The 19,267-nt window shown below is 38.1% G+C and overlaps 1 protein-coding gene across 2 annotated transcripts in view; it reads left to right on the top strand.

Annotated features, from left to right (window-relative positions):
- CA10 (carbonic anhydrase 10) overlaps nt 1-19,267 on the top strand; it is a 620,400-nt gene that overhangs the window by 497,369 nt on the left and 103,764 nt on the right. For both annotated transcript variants that reach the window (XM_032615887.1, XM_032615886.1), the window contains one exon: nt 12,198-12,383. In XM_032615887.1, coding sequence (XP_032471778.1) covers nt 12,198-12,383 — 186 coding nt within the window. The remainder of the gene's footprint in view (nt 1-12,197; nt 12,384-19,267) is intronic.

The raw sequence follows: 19,267 nt of genomic DNA, 5'->3' as shown, positions 1-19,267 counted from the left end.
CTTGTAGTAATCTCTCATCATCCTTTATATTTCTGCAGTGTCAGTTGTTCCTTCTCCTTTTTCATTTCTGATTGTATTGATTTGAGTCTTCTACCTTTTTTTCTTGATGAGTCTGGCTAATGGTTTTTCAATTTTGTTTATCTTCTCAAAGAACCAGCTTTTAGTTTTATTGATCTTTGCTATTCTTTCCTTTATTTATTTTTCATTTATTTCTGCAGTGATCTTTATGATTTCTTTCCTTCTGGTAACTTTGGGTTTTTTTCTATTCTTCATTCTCTAATTGCTTTAGGTGTAAGGTTAGGTTTTTTATTTTAGATGTTTCTTGTTTCTTGAGGAAGGATTGTATTGATATAAACTTCCCTCTTAGAACTGCTTTTGCTGCATCCCATAGGTTTTGGGTCATTGTGTTTTCATTGTCATTTGTTTCTAGGTATTTTCTGATTTCCTCTTTGATTTCTTCACTGATCTCTTGTTTATTAAGTAGTGTATTCTTTAGCCTCCATGTGTTTGTATTTTTTACATATATTTTCCTGTCATTGATATCTAGTCTCAAAGTGTTGTGGTCAGAAAAAATACTTGATACAGTTTCAATTTCCTTAATTTTAGCTTTTGTCACATGCTTCAGGCAAGCATCCCATGAATGAGGGAGCCAGGGCTTGATCCCCCATGTCTCTGACTCTAAAGCCTGTACTTTTAGCCACTGGGAATTATTTGATTGCACAACCAATTACCTAACAATGCTTTCTTCAAATATGAGTTGATAGCCTAGTAACCCCCCAGAGTGCTTGGGATTACTTATATTAGTCAGGGTTCTCCAGAGACACAGAATTAATACAATGAGTATATACATGTAGAAAGAGATTTATTTAAGGAATTGGCTCATTTGATTATGGAGGCTGAATGTCCGTAATCTGTAGGGTGTGCTGGCAGGCTGGAGATCCAAGAAACAGTTGATACTATAGTTCAGGTCCTAACGTCAATTACTGCAGAATTACTTCTTGCTCTGCAGAGGCCATTCTTTTTGTTCTATTCAGATTTGCAACTGACTGAATGAGGCCCACCCATATTATGAGGGGAACTCTGCTTTATTCAAAGCCCACTGAATTAAATGTTTATCTCATACAAAACTACCCTCACAGAAATATCCAAAATAATGTTTGGTCAATTATCCAGGCACCATGGCTGAGACAAGTTAACACATAAAATTAACCATCAAATTTACCTTCAAATCCCATTTTATTTCTTTACTACATCTTGTTCAAACAGCTTCTAACCAGTTGTGTTGACACCACACATAACAGGTTGATATATGTAATTATATAGTATAGATATATATATATATTTTTTTCTATATTATATAATTTAAAAAGTCAGTAATACTAAAATTGTTCTCCAAATGTCAATCATATGGAAGGAGAGCCAGTTTGTAATAATGTATATCTGATATAGGATAAATCCAAGGAGAAACAGGCCAAGACACATATTAATCAAACTATCAAAAATTAAATACAAAGAAAAAATATTAAAAGCAACAAGGGAAAAACAACAAATAGCACACAAAGGAATCCCCATAAGGTTAACAGCTGATCTTTCAGCAGAAACTCTGCAAGCCAGAAGGAAGTGGCAGGCCATATTTAAAGTGATGAACTGGAAAAACCTACAACCAAGATTACTCTACCCAGCAAGGATCTCATTCAGATTTGATGGAGAAATTAAAAGCTTTACAGACAAGCAAAAGCTTAGAGAATTCAGCATCACCAAACCAGCTTTACAACAAATGCTAAAGGAACTTCTCTAGGCAGGAAACACAAGAGAAGGAAAAGACCTACAATAACAAACCCCAAACAATTAAGAAAATGGTAATAGGAACACACATATTGATGATGACCTTAAATGTAAATGGATTAAATGCTCCAACCAAAAGACATAGACTGGCTGAATGGATAGAAAAACCAGAATCATATATATGCTGTCTACAAGAGACCCATTTCAGACCTAGGGACACATACAGACTGAAAGTGAGGGGATAGAAAAAGATATTCCATGCAAATGGAAATCAAGAGAAAGCTGGGGTAGCAATTCTCATACCATACAAAATAGACTTTAAAACAAAGACTGTTACAAGAGACAAAGAAGGACACTACATAATGATCAAGGGATCAATCCAAGAAGAACATATAACAATTATAAACATTTATGCACCCAAAATAGGAGCACCTCAATACATAAGGCAAATGCTAACAGCCATAAAAGGGGAAATCTACAGTAACAAAATCATAGTAGGGGACTTTAAAACCCCACGTTCACCAGTTGACAGATCATCCAAAATGAAAATAAATAAGGAAACACAAGCTTTTTTGTTTGTTTGTTTGTTTTGTTTTGTTTTGTTTGCACTATGCGGGCCTCTCACTGTTGTGGCCTCTCCCATTGCGGAGCACAGGATCTGGATGTGCAGGCTCAGCAGCCATGGCTCATGGGCCCAGCTGCTCTGCGGCATGTGGGATATTCCCAGACCGGGGCACAAACCCGTGTCCCCTGCATCGGCAGGCAGACTCTCAACCACTGCGCCATCAGGGAAGCCCCAGGAAACACAATCTTTAAATGATACATTAAACAAGGTAGACTTAATTGATATTTATAGGACATTCCATCCAAAAACAACAGAATATGCTTTCTTCTCAAGTGCTCATGAAACATCCTGCAGGACAGATCATGTCTTGGCTCACAAATCAAGTCTTGGTAAAATTTAAAAGAATGAAATTGTATCAAGTGTCTTTTCTGACCACAACACTTTGAGACTAGATATCAATTACTGGAAAAAATCTGCAAAAAATAAAAATACATAGAGGCTAAAAAATACACTACTTAATAACCAAGAGATCAGTGAAGAAATCAAAGAGGAAATCAGAAAATACCTAGAAACAAATGACAATTGAAAACATGACAACCTAAAACTTATGAAATGCAGCAAAAGCAGTTCTAAGTGGGAAGTTTATAGCAGTACAATCCTTCCTCAAGAAACAAGAAAAATCTAAAACAAAACACCTAACCTTACACCTAAAGCAATTAGAAAATGAAGAAGAGAAAAACTCCAAATTTAGCAGAAGGAAAGAAATCATAAAGATCAGATCAAAAATAAATGAAAAAAATTTAAGAAAACAATAACAAAGATCAATAAAACTAAAAGCTGGTTCTTTGAGAAGATAAACATAATTGATAAACCATTAGCCAGACTCATCAAGAAAAAAAAGAGAGAAGACACAAATCAATAGAATTAGAAATGAAGGAGAAGGAACAACTGACACTGCAGAAATACAAAGAATCATGAGAGTTTACTACAAGCAGCTATATGCCAATAAAATGGACAACCTGGAAGAAACGGACAACTTCTTAGAAAAGCACAACATTCCAAGACTGAACCAGGAAGAAATAGAAAATATAATGAGACCAATCCAAGCACTGAAATTGGAACTGTGATTAAAAATCTTCCAACACACAAAAGCCTAGGACCAGATGGCTTCACAGGCGAATTCTACCAAACATTTAGAGAAGAGCTAACACCTATCCTTCTCAAACTTCCAAAATATAGCAGAGGGAGGAACAGTCTCAAACTCATTCTACGAGGCCACCATCACCCTGATACCAAAACCAGACAAAGATGTCACAAAGAAAGAAAACTACAGGCCAATATCACTGATGAACATAGATGCAAAAATCCTCAACAAAATACTAGCAAACAGAATCCAACAGCACACTGAAAGGATCATACACCATGATCAAGTGGGGTTTATCCCAGGAGTACAAGAATACTTCAATATATGCAAATCAATCAATGTGATACACCATATAAACAAATTGAAGGATAAAAACTATATGATCAGCTCAATAGATGAAGCAAAAGCTTTTGACAAAATTCAACACCAAATTATGATAAAAACCCTCCAGGGGCTTCCCTGGTGGCGCAGTGGTTGAGAGTCCACCTGCCGATGCAGGGGACACGGGTTCGTGCCCCAGTCCGGGAAGATCCCATGTGCCGCGGAGTGGCTGGGCCTGTGAGCCATGGCCGCTGGGCCTGCACGTCCGGAGCCTGTGCTCCGGCAAGGAGAGAGGCCACAACGGTGAGAGGCCCGTGTACCGCAAAAAAAAAAAAAAAAAAAAAAAAACCCTCCAGATAGTAGTCATCAAGAGAACTTACCTCAACATAATAAAGGCCATATATGACAAACCCACAGCCAACATCATCCTCAATGGTGAAAAACTGAAACCATTTCCACTAAGATAAGGAACAAGACAAGGTTGCCCACTCTCACCACTATTATTCACAATAGTTTGGAAGTTTTAGCCACAGCACGCAGAGAAGAATAGGAAATAAAAGAATCCAAATCAGAAAAGAATAATTAAAACTGTCACTGTTTGTAGATGACATGATACTCTACATAGAGAATCCTAAAGATAGTACCAGAAAACTACTAGAGCTAATCAATGAATTTGGTAAAATAGCAGGATACAAAATTAATGCATAGAAATCTCTTTCATTCATATACACTAATGATGAAAAATCTGAAAGAGAAATTAAGGAAACACTCACATTTACCATTCCAACAGAAAGAATAAAATACCTATGAATAAACCTACCTAAGGAGACAAAAGACCTGTATGCAGAAAATTATAAGACACTGATGAATGAAATTAAAGATGATACAAACCCATGGAGAGATATACTGTGTTTTTGGATTGGAAGAATCAACATTGTGAAAATGACTCTACTATCGAAAGCAATCTACAAATTCAATGCAATCCCTATCTATATACCACTGGCATTTTTCACAGAACTAGAACAAAAATTTCACAATTTGTATGGAAACACAAAAGACCCCAAATAGCCAAAGAAATCTTGAGAAAGAGAAACGGAGCTGGAGGAAACAAGCTCCCTGGCCTCAGACTATATTACAAAGCTACAGTAATCAAGACAGTATGGTACTTGCACAAAAACAGGAATATAGATCAATGGAACAGGATAGAAAGCCCAGACATGAACCCATGCACATATGGTCCCCTTATTTTTGATAAAGGAGGCAAGAATATACAGTTGAGAAAAGACAGCCTCTTCAATAAGTGGTGCTAGGAAATCTGGACAGCTACAGGTAAAAGAATGAAATTAGAACATTCCCTAACACCATACACAAAAAAAAAGCTCAAAATGGATTAAAGACCTGAATGTAATGCCAGACACTATCAAACTCTTAGAGGAAAGCATAGGCAGAACTCTCTATGACATAAATCACAGCAATGTCCTTTTTGACCCACCTCCTAGAGAAATGGAAATAAAAACAAAAATAAACAAATGGGACCTAATGAAACTTCAAAGCTTTTGCACAGCAAAGGAAACCATAAACAAGACCAAAAGACAATCCTCAGAATGGGAGAAAATATTTGCAAATGATGCATTGGACAAAGGATTAATCTCCAAAATTTACAAGCAGTTCATGCAACTCAATATCAAAAAACAAACAACCCTATCGAAAAATGTGCAGCAGACCTAAACAGACATTTCTCTAAAGAAGATATATAGATTGCCAACAAACACATGAAAGATTGCTCAACATCACTAATCATTTGAGAAATGCAAATGAAAACTACAATGAGGTATCACCTCTCACCTGTCAGAATGGTCATCATCAAAAAATCTACAAACAATAATTGCTTCAGAGGGTGTGGAGAAAAGGGAACCTTTTTGCACTGTTGGTGGGAATGTAAACTGATGCAGCCACTCTGGAGAACAGTATGATGGTTCCTTAAAAAACTAAAAATAAAACTACCTTATGACCCAGCAATCCCACTACTGGGCATATACCCTGAGAAAACCATAATTCAAAAAGAGTCATGTAGCAAAATGTTCTTTGCAGCTCTATTTACAATAGCCAGGACATGGAAACAACCTAAGTGTCCATCGACAGATGAATGGATAAAGAAAATGTGTCACATATATACAATGGAATATTACTTAGCCATAAAAAGAAATGAAATTGAGTTATTTTTAGTGAGGTGGATGGACCCAGAATCTGTCATACAGAGTGAAGTAAGTCAGAAAGAGAAAAACAAATACTGTATCCTAACACATATATGAAAAAAAAATAGTTATGAAGAACCTAGAGGCAGGACAGGAATAAATAGAGAATTGACTTGAAGACACAGGGAGGGTGATGGGTAAGCTGGGACAAAGTGAGAGAGTGGCATGGACTTATATATACTACCAAATGTAAAATAGATAGCTAATGGGAAACAGCCGCATAGCACAGGGAGATCAGCTCGGTAGTGCTTTGTGACCACCTAGAGGGGTGGGATAGGGAGGGTGGGAGGGAGAAGCAAGAGGGAGGAAATTTGAGGATATATGTATATGTATAGCTGATTCACTTTGTTATGAAACAGAAACTAACACACCATTGTAAAACAATTATACTCCAATAAAGATGTTAAAATAAATGAAAACCAATGAACAAAATTATTTTCCGTGGGGGCGGAAAAAAAAATCATTAGACTTGGAATCAGGAGACCTGGGTTTGCCACAACTGCTAGCTGTATGATTCTAGACAAGTCACTGAGCATTCACAGACCACTCTTACTTCTCTCACTTACATGGGTATCATATCTCTCATCTCATTTTGTAGTGAATTAAAATAAAACAAAAAGGACAAGTGTGAGGCAGCCATAGGCAACCTGGATATCCCCTGAAGCTTCATCGTCTCCATTCAGTTCTGTTTCCTGGTCTACATAATACAACTTTTTCCAACATGCTGCACACCAAAGTAGTTCATTGGAAACACTGTAATTAGCATTACAGGTAAAATGACGCTGCTGCAGTGTTAATTACTTCAGTGCAGGTGTACCATCAGATATCATACATAATATTGTCAAGCCTTTTTTAAAAAAAATTAAAGTGCAACAAACCATACCCTGGTTACACAGCTTTTTTTGATTAATATAAATTAATGTTATTTCAATGTCTGGGGGAAGGGTGGGGGAATAGGTATGTTGCCTCTGATTGTGAGAACACATATGGAAATGGTAGAATTTCATATGGATTCCCCATAACTTCCTTCTCCCACTCTGTTGTCTTCATAATGGAGATTGTAAGCTCCATGAGGACAGGGACCATGCCTGGTTTTACTCACCACACTATCCTCAGCTCCTAGCACACAGTCAGATGAATGAATGAAGATAGAGTCATGGAAGTAGAAGGAGTATGGAAGTATGGAGTGGAAGAACTAGAAAGCACACTGGTTTATTCCTGATTACCCTGGTTTCATGTTTGCTTCATGGCCTTCAAAATGATCTTGGATGCTTCCCACAACTGGAGCTTTAAAATCCAAAATGAGAGACAAGTGAATCATCACAATGCAGAAGTCGGTAAAAGTTCTTCATTGTGACTTTTAGAAAGCAACACTATATTCCACTGGACTATGGGAAGTGGGTAAGATCAACACAGGTCCTCCAAGGTCAGCTAGGCACCCATTTTCAAAAGTAAATAAAGAAAAAGAATGAAAATGTTTGACCATTAAATGTATTAATTCTCACAACAAACTCATGAGGGAATTTTTTCCAATTTTTATGTGTGTAAAGTACACATCTTAACCATTTTTACTTACACAGTTCAGCAGTATTAAGTACAACCACCGTCCATCTCCAGAATTTTTTTCATCTTGCAAAACTGTAACTCTATGCCCATTAAACAATAACTCCCATTCCTCTCTGCACCCCACCCCTGGCAACTACCGTTCTACTTTCTATCTTTATGATTTTGACTACTCTAGGACTTCATGTAAGTGGAATCAATAAGTAATTGCTGATAAGGGGGGATTTATCTCTATCATTCTCATATTCATTCTCTATAAGCCTTATAGTTTTTTATCCCTCATTTTCATAGGAGAAATTGTCTTATCTGCATTTTACAGTTAAGAAAACTGAGGCTTCAAGTAATTAACTGAACTACTCAAGGTCACCAAGAGGCAGACTGGGAATCTTTTGACTCAAGAGTCCTTTATTCTTCTCTCTACTGTGTGCCATTGTAGAAAATGCAGACAAGCATAGGACATGGTCCCTGCCTTGCTTCAATGGGCAACAATTTTCTTAGGAACATTAGACAGACGCATTGAGAGGATTTTTAGAAGTATGGGGAAGCCTGATATACTTGCTCATTGGAACAGAGCACATATCCTATAAGAATTTGAAGCAGCTCCTGTTATGCAGCCTTGCATACTATAGGGGCCCATGGATGTTGCTTGTTGAATTAATGCAATTTGAATAGAATTTGAGATCCAGCCCTGCTCTGTGGGATCTACACTCCACAGCAAATGGATTTTGCGTTAAATAATAAGCACTGTGATAATGTGTACACAGTCTGACCCAGAGTTTGCCTAATGAAATATCTGCACTCGTAAAAATGTTTATCCATAAGGATGTTCACTGCAGTATTTTTTTTTATTGAGTGAAAGGTTCTTTAAATTGTGTAGTGCTTTACAATTTTCAAAAGTTTGACAAAGATGATTTCATATAATCCCATGTTAACCCTTTTTTTCTACTATGCCTAAATTGCTTCTCCCTCCTTCCCGCTCCCCACTGGTAACCACTAGTTTGCTCTCTATATCTCATTGCAATATTTTTTAACAATAGTGAAAAAGTGAAAGGGCTGTAAAGATTCAATAATAAGTCATATATGTTTACAGTGGAATATTATGAAGCTATTTCAAAGTGATATTGCAAAAGAACAGTTAATAACCTAGAAATATTCATGTGACTAAAAATAATATATATTTACTATATATATATAAATGTATAAATATGTAACAAATATATTAAATATATTATATGTGTGCTGTGTATAATATATTAAATATATAAATTTATATATATTAAATTATTATATATAATAATATATATATAAAATCATATGCCCTTGTATGTGAAAAGCATTTATTATCACACATATAAAATGATCCAATTAAAATATAGATATATATGGTTATGAGTGTGAAAAGTTATACACCAAAATATTAGTGGTGATTATTGGTTTACTGTAGAATTTTGGCTAACTTTTGTTTCATTGAGCTTTTCTGGGTCTTCCTACCCATGTATAATACCTGTATATTATCTTAATAAGTAGAAAAAATAAATTTTGCTTAAAGATGAATGCAGTGTCAAACACAAATCTATCTCTATCATTTTACTGCAAAGAAAGTCATAAATTGGGACAAGAAAAGAAAACAAACTCTCATTATGTCATACTGACTAAATATACATTTATTTGAGACTGGAGAACAGGCATAGAGTCTTTGATAGGGATCATTTGGTTGCAAGGAATAGATAATTTAAGAAAAAATAAATCCCTTTGTAAGATGTAAAGTATCAGAGAAAGTACAGCCCAGGCCTCATGAAGGAACTGGAACAAAGAGATACAAAGGGTTTCTGAAGGTGAAGTACATATTCTCTCTAATTCTCTCTCTGCATGGTTTCCTCGGTCACTCTTGGCATATCTGCTGCTTTCTTCTCTTGTTCTGGTATGACTTTCCAGCTGATTAACAGACTAACTGTCTGAGCCCCAAGTGACTTTCTAGTTCAGCTACTCAACAAAGACTGTCCAGAGTTTCTGTTGATAGTTCCACAGTCACATGACAGAGAAGATGATTGACTTCGTGTATATCAGTTAGTTTTTGCTCTATAACAAACTATCTCAAAGCTTAGGGACTAAAAACAACCAAATTTTTAGCTCCCCAGTATATGGGAAGCTATGGTCTGTGGGAAATTCTTCTGTTCCAGGCCAGACTAAGACAGTCAACTGGTGGATCAGTCGTGGAATGGCCAGCCTAGGATGGCTTCTCCTGGGATGGTTCTCCTCACTCTGGATCATCCTCCAGCAGGCTAGCCCAGGCTTGTTTGCATGGTGGTCTCGAGTTTCCAAAAAGGAGTAAAGACATGTGCAAGTCCTCTAGAGGCCTACTCTCAGAATAAGCATGTTGTATCCACTACGTGCTATTGGCCAAAGCGAGTGACAAGGCCAGTACAGATTCAAGGGGTGGAGCAACAGACGGCCCTATCTTGATAGGAACAGCTACAAGGTCACATTGTAAGTAGTGTAGTTACAAGGAGTGGAAGAATTCTAGCCATTTTTGCAATCTGCACATAATCTGCCAGCGACTCAGGCTGACACAGCCTCCATCTTGTAGCTATACCACATTTACAGCTTTCCACATTGCCCCTTGATTGATGAAGCAGTGGAAGAAAGAGACGAGAATCTTACATAAGCTTTTCACTGTTTCATTTGTCATGTCCCCTCACAGACCATGGCCAACAGCAGCACATGGGCTCCACCTTATAGCAAAATGGTGCTATAGTGAGTCAGTGGAGTATTTTGGTAAGCAATGCTGTCTCTGTCACAGTGAGAAATCTACAGAACTAAACTAACTGATCATTCACAAGACTAGTACCAGAAAGGTGGAAGGGTGGGTAAGGTTAATGCTATAGAGCAAATATATGAAAACCATATCTAATGAAGTTGTCAGAAGTTACATGAATCCCTTAAAGCATGGGTCCCCAACCCCCGGGCCATGGACCGGTACCAGTCTGTGTCCTGTTAGGAACCAGGCTGCAGAACTGGAGGTGAGCAGCAGGCGAGCGAGCAAAGCTTCATCTGTATTTACAGCTGCTCCCCATCACTCACATTACCTGAGCTCACATTACCTGAGCTCTGCCTCCTGTCAGATCAGCACTGCATTAGATTCTCATAGGAGTGCAAACCCTACTGTGAACTGCACATGTGAGGGATCTAGGTTGTGCACTCCTTATGAGAATCTAATGCCTGATGATCTGAGGTAGAGCTGAGGCAGTGATGCTAGCTCTGGGGAGTGTTTGCAAATACAGATTATCATTAGTAGAGAGGTTTGATTGCACAGGGACCATAATAAATCAATTGCTTGCAGACTCATATCAAAACCCTATCTGTGAGTGGTAAGTGAAAACAAGCTCAGGACTCCCACTGATTCTGCATTATGGTTAGTTCTATAATTATTTCATTATATATTACAATGTAATAATAATAAAAATAAACTGCACGATAAATGTAATGCACTTGAATCATCCTGAAACATTCACCCCCCCCCCAGTCCGTGGGAAAAATTGTCTTCCACGAAACCAGTCCCTGGTGCCAAAATTTTGGGGACCACTGCCTTAAAGAATCCCTAGGGCTGGGCCCAAAGGAGTCAGAGTAAGCAGGCAGAAAATCCAAGTAGCTCAGCAACCCATAGCCCAGAAGCATTCCATCCAGACCCACTCAAAATCTCCCTTAAGTTTTCAATCTCCTCCTAGAGCTAAGTCAACCCAGAAGACTAAGGCAATAGACTCACAGGTAGGAATCAGTGTTCTAGAATCAAGTGTTTAGAAGTGCTAAGGTCATAATCAACAAAATGAAGCTGAGCATCAAGTTCAAGAGAAAAGGAGGGAAAGAAACCCCAAGCAGTAAGGTTCAGCTGGCAGGGGCTGAAGCAAGATGGAATAGGGAGTCTGTGAAATGGGAAGCTTATATGAATCTCTTTAGCTTAGCACTGAGGCCACAAACTGCAAGAAAGTATCAGAGCTCTGACTCTTTGCAGTGTCTGGTTGCAGGAGTTAGAGAAGGACCTAAACCAAGACACACCATACTGAATGCTTGAGACTACAAACCTAAGCCTCAGTCTCCCCCTAAGGTTTGCTCCTATTCACTCAGTTTAGCTTACTTGTCTCTCTTTTGGCCTTTGTAGCATCTCATCCTTACTAACTGCTTTCTCCAATTTCTCACACCTGAGATTTTAACTTTTGCAGCATCTTTACATTCCAAATATTTATGGTAAGAAGACAAGTTAATTCTTTATAAGTGCAATGTCCAAAATATTAGTCACAGTTGATGAGGTTTCCTTTGAGTTCCTACCTCAGATTCCTAAATCATAATGTGGCTTATGACTCACAGAAAGTACCATAGATGCCAGGTAGGGCAGAAATGCTCTCTGGGGAGGCTGTCACTCCCTACTCCACAGGTGGAATTAGCCTAGTGTCTTCCTATCAAAAGGAAGTAAAAGGCATTGGTCTAAGCACCATGCTGGGTTGAGTGAGAAATTGTGAGAAATGGAAGGAGAAGAGCCTTGTTTGACCTGTTGCTCATTGCCTTGCAGGTTAGTGGGACCATGTACAACACTGGAAGACATGTGTCCCTGCGTCTGGACAAGGAGCACTTGGTCAACGTATCAGGAGGGCCCATGACATACAGCCACCGGCTGGAGGAGGTCCGGCTACACTTTGGTAGTGAGGATAGCCAAGGGTCAGAGCACCTCCTCAACGGACAAGCCTTCTCTGGGGAGGTATGTGAGGTTATTGAAGTACTACGGGTAAGTGCCAATTAATAAGATTTGGTGCTTATTTATATCCAAGGTGTGATGGCAGATGGAAAGACTGCTCTTGTATCTATGAAATAAGAAGGTCTGTGCCTCCTTTCTCCATCTGTCTTTTGCAAGTTGACATAGAAGTTTATAATGAGCTTCCAGTGTTTTCCAGGGAAGACCACAGTGAAACTTGGTATTTCCTCCTGAGACATTTAGAGACAGCTCTATTGTGACTAATCCCCTAAGATATCGCCAGATCATTATTTCAACCCTAAACCCTCACCTTACATGTACATCTTCATTTACACCTATCTATGCAACCTATGCAATCAGCCCCCTATATGTCACATATGTTTGCATAGATTCCATAATTCTCCTTTCTGGCAGAATGGGTCTTATTTGCACAAAACTATTACGTATAGCGAAATAAATGTCAGGGAACTAAATAGTCTGAGTTTCTGCAGAATGTGCCACCATTAATGGTGAGTGTCACTGTGTCTATCATCAGCCCAGACAGAACTCAGGCCACATCAGTGAGCCAAACCACACCTTCAGTTATAGGACAAGAGCCACAATTTAAACAAATATCATGTGTGCTATGACATATGACACTTGATAAGCAGGGTGTAGTTAATTTGACCTCTTTTACCTCCCTTATACTTGAGGGTGGTTATAAACTAAAGGTCAGGTGTCCTTATATGCTAAATATCTTGTAACTAGGTTTCTGTTTAAGAGTCCTCAATAACTGATGTCAAGAAGGCCTTCAAATAACAGAAGTATGTATTTCACTATTGGCTTGGTCTTTATTTTTAATCAAGATCATGTTTAAACCTGGCATTGTTTTTAATATAGTAAGGCCACACACTGAGAAAGAGATCCACAGCTGAATGAGTCCAGTGGCCAGATTTTAATGATCATTCAAAATGCATCAACTGAGAACCTACCTAGACACTGTGCTAGTTACCAGGGATACGGATATATATATATATATATATATATATATATATATATATATATATATATATATATAAAGACATAGTTCCTACCACAGAGGAGCTCAAAGAATACTATATTCAAATCATTAAAGTATAATGCCATGCTGTAATGGAGATGTACAAAGGCCTTGGCCAACTCTAAGGAAGAAGTGACAAATTTTCCTTGAAGCGTGCAGGAGAAGTTTCACAGAGGAGGTGCCCTTTGAACTGGGCTGAGAAGAGAAGCAATGCAGAACAAGTTTCAGAACATCAGCTTTGGCATCAAAGAACCTGAGTTTGTACCTCCTGCTGTGATACACAGTAACTGTGTGACCTTGAGATGGTTACTTGATCCTTCTAAGGCTGAGTTTAATATACCTCTCCAGGTTGTTTTGAAAATTAAGTGGGATTAAAGATATAAGGATCACTAGAAGTACTCAATATTTGATAGATAAAAAAGATAAAGCTGGAAATGAGGAACAGCAAAGTCACCAAGGTGTGTCAAGGCACTGTGCATGGGGGAAGCTGCACGTGGATTTCATCTGTGGTCTATTAGTAATGGCTGCATAGAGGACCGGGTTGAGCAGGCATATGAGTCTCCTTCCTGAATCTGTAGGGAAAAAAAGCTGGGGATTATTAGGGATGTCTGCCAAAGAGACATGAGAATGTAATGGGAAATTCTAAAGAGTTACAGATCCTGAACTAACATATAGCAGGGAATATGATGAAAGCAGGGCAAAAACTCATGAACTGAGAATGACTGGGGGACTGCCAGTCTGAATTAGAGACTATTTAAAATTAGATAAACTCTTCCTTTTTAAATATGTTATTTTAAGATTTGTATTCATTTTCTTTGTTGACTGACATTTATTTGCTGTTATTTCTTTGTTTTTCTCCCCTACTGAACTATTAAATTCCAGTGCCTATCACAATATTGTCTCAGAATAAAAATGAATTTATGAATGAATTTATTAAATGAATGAGTGAAAAAATATAGATGGTCACCAGGCTAAAACCTTCACCTTGTAGAATTTCCTAAAGTTGCTTGTTTCTTCAATATGTAATAAGGGTGCTTTGTAACTTGTATATAAACTACAATTTTGGAGTAAATGAGGGCTTCCAAAACTCTTAAGGGAAACATATAACAATTTGATCTTGATGTATTAATTTTCCTAGACCTACCCCGGACCACAGGTATCAGCTGCTCCAAAGAACCTGCATTTTTAAAGCTCCCAGGAGAGTATGAATATTAGGTTTGTGAAGCACTCCCTCAGTAGTACATTATTAAGTGTTCTCAAGTGTTCTCATCTGAGTCTTCAGTGAGTCACAGTAGTAACATCAAAGAACTGATCACAGATCACCTTTACAAATATAATAGTAATGAAAAATTTGAAATATTGCAAGAATTACCAAAATATGACACAGAGACACAAGCAAGAAAATGCTATTGGAAAAATGGCACTAAGAGACTTGCTCAATGCAGGGTGGCTGCAGAACTTTAATTTGTGAAGAACACAGTATCTGCACAGTACAAGAAAGTGCAACAAAACAAGGTATGCTTGCATTTAGCCCTGGGAGATCAACTTGGTGATGCTCTGTGACCACCCAGAGGGGTGGGATAGGGAAGGTGGGAGGGAGATGCAAGAGGGAGAGGATATGGGGCTATATGCATACATATAGCTGATTCACTTTATTATACAGCAGAAACTAACGCAACATTGAAAAGCAATTATACTCCAATAAAGATGTTTTAAAATAATGAATTAATAAAAATAAATAAAGGGCTTTAGTGAGCAAGAAGAGTTTAATATCTTCTATGTGGGATGAGAGGAAAACCTAGGGTCAATTGTCCAAAATTCCAGAGAGATGGCAGTCAGCTAAATATATGTTCTAACAATGAGAGTTATCTATCTATGGAATGAGTCTGCCTCTGAAAACAATGAATTCTCATCACTGGAATTATTAAGCATGGAATGGAATTTGAGGACTTCATAAAATGACTCATCCTAACAAGCGAGTGAGCTATGGGCTTTATTGTACCTTCTAATGCCAAAACTCTACTCAACCCATGATCTCCTTAGGGAAAATATTTTCCAGATAGATTCTACTAAGGGTTAGCCCCAGTTAAGTTAGTATATTTCATCCATAGATTAACTGTTTATTTTTATTTTGAGCTATTTTCAGAGCTGCCTTTGTTCTCTATTTTGAGCTATCCTCTGAGAGGACCTAGGTAAACACTTCGGCTGCAAAGCATTTGTTTATTGTGTTGACAATGAATAATCACATTGCCATCTGCCCCATCTATCATTGCTGATCACAATAAGCCAGTTAATGCCGTGCATTTTCCTTGGCGCAGGGCAGCAGTCGTTATCTGAAGAGCTGTAGATTAATTGCAGTCTTGTCTAGTGAGGTTATTGTAATTGATGGTCATTATTTGCTTTGTTTTATAAAGCTGTGTGGATGTACAACACAGTCAGCAACTGTGTTTTTATAAAAATTATTCATGTCCTACACAAGAACTCCTGGATGCATTGTCAGGGATTGGTGCTAAATGAGCATATTCAGAGATTCAAACATCTCGATTTTTTTAAGATGGGAAAATTAACCGTTTTTAATAAGTAAGACATTTAGCTTGCTAATCGTGTCTGAGTGGTTAGATTAATGTCCAATACAAAGTAGGGTATTAATGAAAAGAAAAAATATATTAACCAGGAAAAAGATAATATTTGAAAAGAATCATGCCCATGGATTAAGTTGCAGTAGTGAGTCTAGATAAGAAGAATCTTTCTTATTTGGGGAAATTGGACGTATTCATTTTGAAAACCTTCCTTAAGTTCTTCACTTCAAAGGGTTAAGGGGGTACACTGAGAATTGCACCAGCTACTTCATGGAATACCTGTGGCCAGATTCTCCTGTTCATTTTACCCACTCTTCACATGGCTAGTGTGCTTCTGCTGTGTGCTGAGTTCAAAACCCAGCTCCTGCCCAGAGAAGCATACAGTCTATTGAGGTTTACATATGTTTATAATACAACATAATATGGGTTATACTTGAGGATTGTTCTGGAAAGGGAACTATGAAATAACTCTCTCTGGATTGTATTAAGGAGAGGATGGATGAATAGCTGTGTGACCTGACACAGTTGCTGCTCCCTATGAAACTTGGGTAGAAAAACATCAACTTCTCAAGTCTCAGCCTCTTGAATCTCGATTCTGTTTAAACACATTTGAGGGAGGAAAAAGTCCATAGCTGTTGCTATGTAGATAATATTTGTTTAATTAAAAGGGGAAATAAAAGTCCCATGTAGAATATATGTATTTTTAGTGGCTCTGAATCAGAAGAGAAAACAGTTAGCTCAGCGCAAACAACTGAGACTAAACAACAGAAACTGCAGGCCTCGTCCTCTTCAAGGAATCAGTTATTTGCAGTTCTGAGAGACTGGTTTCACCAAAGTAACAAATTTGTAGGAATAAGCAACTAACACCAAATCGTCCTGAAGTGTGCAAGGGTATGAAAGTGCTGAGGAACACATGACTGAGAACAAGGGCCCCATGAGGCACTGAATAGTTTTGGGGGGAGGTACTCCGGAAATCTAATTAGCACCTTGCAGGAGGCTGGGACCTCCTGGTAGAGATGCTCCGTTGGCACAATTGGGGATTTGAGGGGGAACGAGAATTGGGATATTCAAAAATAACAGGTACATGAGTAATACACATAGAAGAGCTACTTGAGTGCCATGGGAATGCTGTTCCCTGTACCCTGAATACTAGCTCCACCTTCCTCCCCCTATATCCAGCACAGCCCACTTGGTTTTTCTTTCCAAGTCCTCTTCCCTCCTCCCAGCCAGTAAAGTGTTGCTGCCTCCTTTTGACTTCCGGAGAATCCTGTATATTCATCTACTACAGGAGTCCACAAACTGTAGACTGTAGGCCAAATTCAGCCAAGGAGCTATGGATGGTTTACATTTTTAAAGGATTGTTTTTTAAAGAGAAGAATATGCAACAGAGACCACATGTGGCTTGCAAAAGCCAAAATATTTACTACCTGGCCTTTTAGAGAAAAAATTTGCTGACCCCAATCGATTAAATTACCCATTGCTATAGATTTTATAACTGTTTACTCTCACTTCTGGAACCACATTTCTTGTTGATAGGAATTTTATCTTGATCATTACTGTATTCCCAGAACCTTGTACATTGGCACATGACAGCAGAGTCAATAAATGTTTGCTGAATTAAGGAATAAATAATCTTGGTAATCCCTTCAAGGACAGAGACTTTTTGCTATTCATCTTTCTACATCATGCAACTAGCACAGTGCCTAACATACAGTAGGTGCTTCTTAATTGATGTTTGTGGAATTAATCATTCAATCACTGAATAAATAACTTAATCTACTATTGGTGTTTTAGTAATTGGAAATTTATAGGCTTTTTTCCCTGGAATTTTGGATGTGTTGTATTCATTGACTATATAGGGATTATTATATATATAGCCTCATTTAAATTGAAGTGTTTTAATAAAGGCTGTCCAAAGCATCAAATGCCATTAGAAACTGGAAGAAAGAAAGAGTGATTTAGTTCACAGTAACCACTAAGAGAAGTTCTGGGCTTTCTCTGAGAAAGAGGTATGCTTTGAGGCGAGGTACTAACCTAGCCCTATTCTAAATGTGGTAAAGAACAGAAAGGGATTGAACAATTAAGTGTCACCTTGGAGGAATTTTATTTCCATTGGAGGGACAAGGCACGGGCTCAAATTAATTACTGTGCAGTGCAATCCAGAACTTATTCAGTCACACCCATAGGTGGCTACAGAATTTCACTGCTAATACCCAGTCACTGTTTACATGCTTTGTGATTTTCTTTCATTCATTCATTTAGTTAACAAATATTAATTGAGAGTCTACCATGTGCTACAGTGAATTAAATTGGTAAAAATCCTACCTGTAAGGTAATTAAGTCTAGTGGGGGTAGACAAATAATAAATAACATAATAAATGAGTAAATTTCTATGGTAAGTTAGAGTATGATAAATGCTATGGGAAAAGAAATAGATCAGAGTAAGGGGGATCAGAGGATGAGGAGTGGAGGTAGTGAGTTACAAGTGTAAATATGGTGGTCAGTGTAGACCTTGTTGAGAGCATGACATTTGTGAGGTTGCCATGGGGATGTCTAGGGAAAGGACATTCTAGGCAGAGGCAACAACGAATTCCATAGCTTTGAAGTGGGAGAAAGCTTGAGTGTTCTAGGAAGGCCAGGAGCTCACGTGTAAGTGATCAAGTGTGAGAGGTCAGAGAGAGAAGAGTAGGGCTGGGAGCTGCTGCAGATCATTATCCCTTTGCATGGATTTTGTACGGACTTTGGCTTTTACTTTGAATGAATTCCAAAGCACATTGACATAAATTCTCTGATTTAATCACTAAACACTAGCTCAGTGAGGTTACCCTTAATATTATCCCCTTTATACCTGGGGAAACTAAGGCCCAAGACCATCCTGACAATAAGTGATTGAGGCTGGATTTAATTCAGGTCTTCTGATACATAACATTGCTTACCACAGGCTAATGTTTATCCATAAACCCCACAATAATCATTGTTTACCTACTCTGCGCCCTAGTCCAGTGGGGAAATTTGAAGACCTGTAGGCTGCAGGGCCCGCCTTTAAGGAGCCTTCAATCTAGTGGAAGATCCCATCTTCCCAAACAGACTGTTAACTCCCTGCAGCCACAGAGTAGGTTGTGTTTTTTAATATAACATACATGTGATAGGCACTTGGTAGATTGAATGAGTAAATGAATATCATTTAAAAGACTGTAGCTTTCAGAGAGTCTAAATTACGCCCAGTATGTCATAAACTAAATTCGGTTTTCATAATGACAAACCTAATAAAG

Source organism: Phocoena sinus, chromosome 20, assembly GCF_008692025.1.
Source record: "Phocoena sinus isolate mPhoSin1 chromosome 20, mPhoSin1.pri, whole genome shotgun sequence".
Taxonomy (NCBI): Eukaryota; Metazoa; Chordata; class Mammalia; order Artiodactyla; family Phocoenidae; genus Phocoena; species Phocoena sinus.
This window is presented reverse-complemented; position numbering and strand designations above follow the sequence as displayed.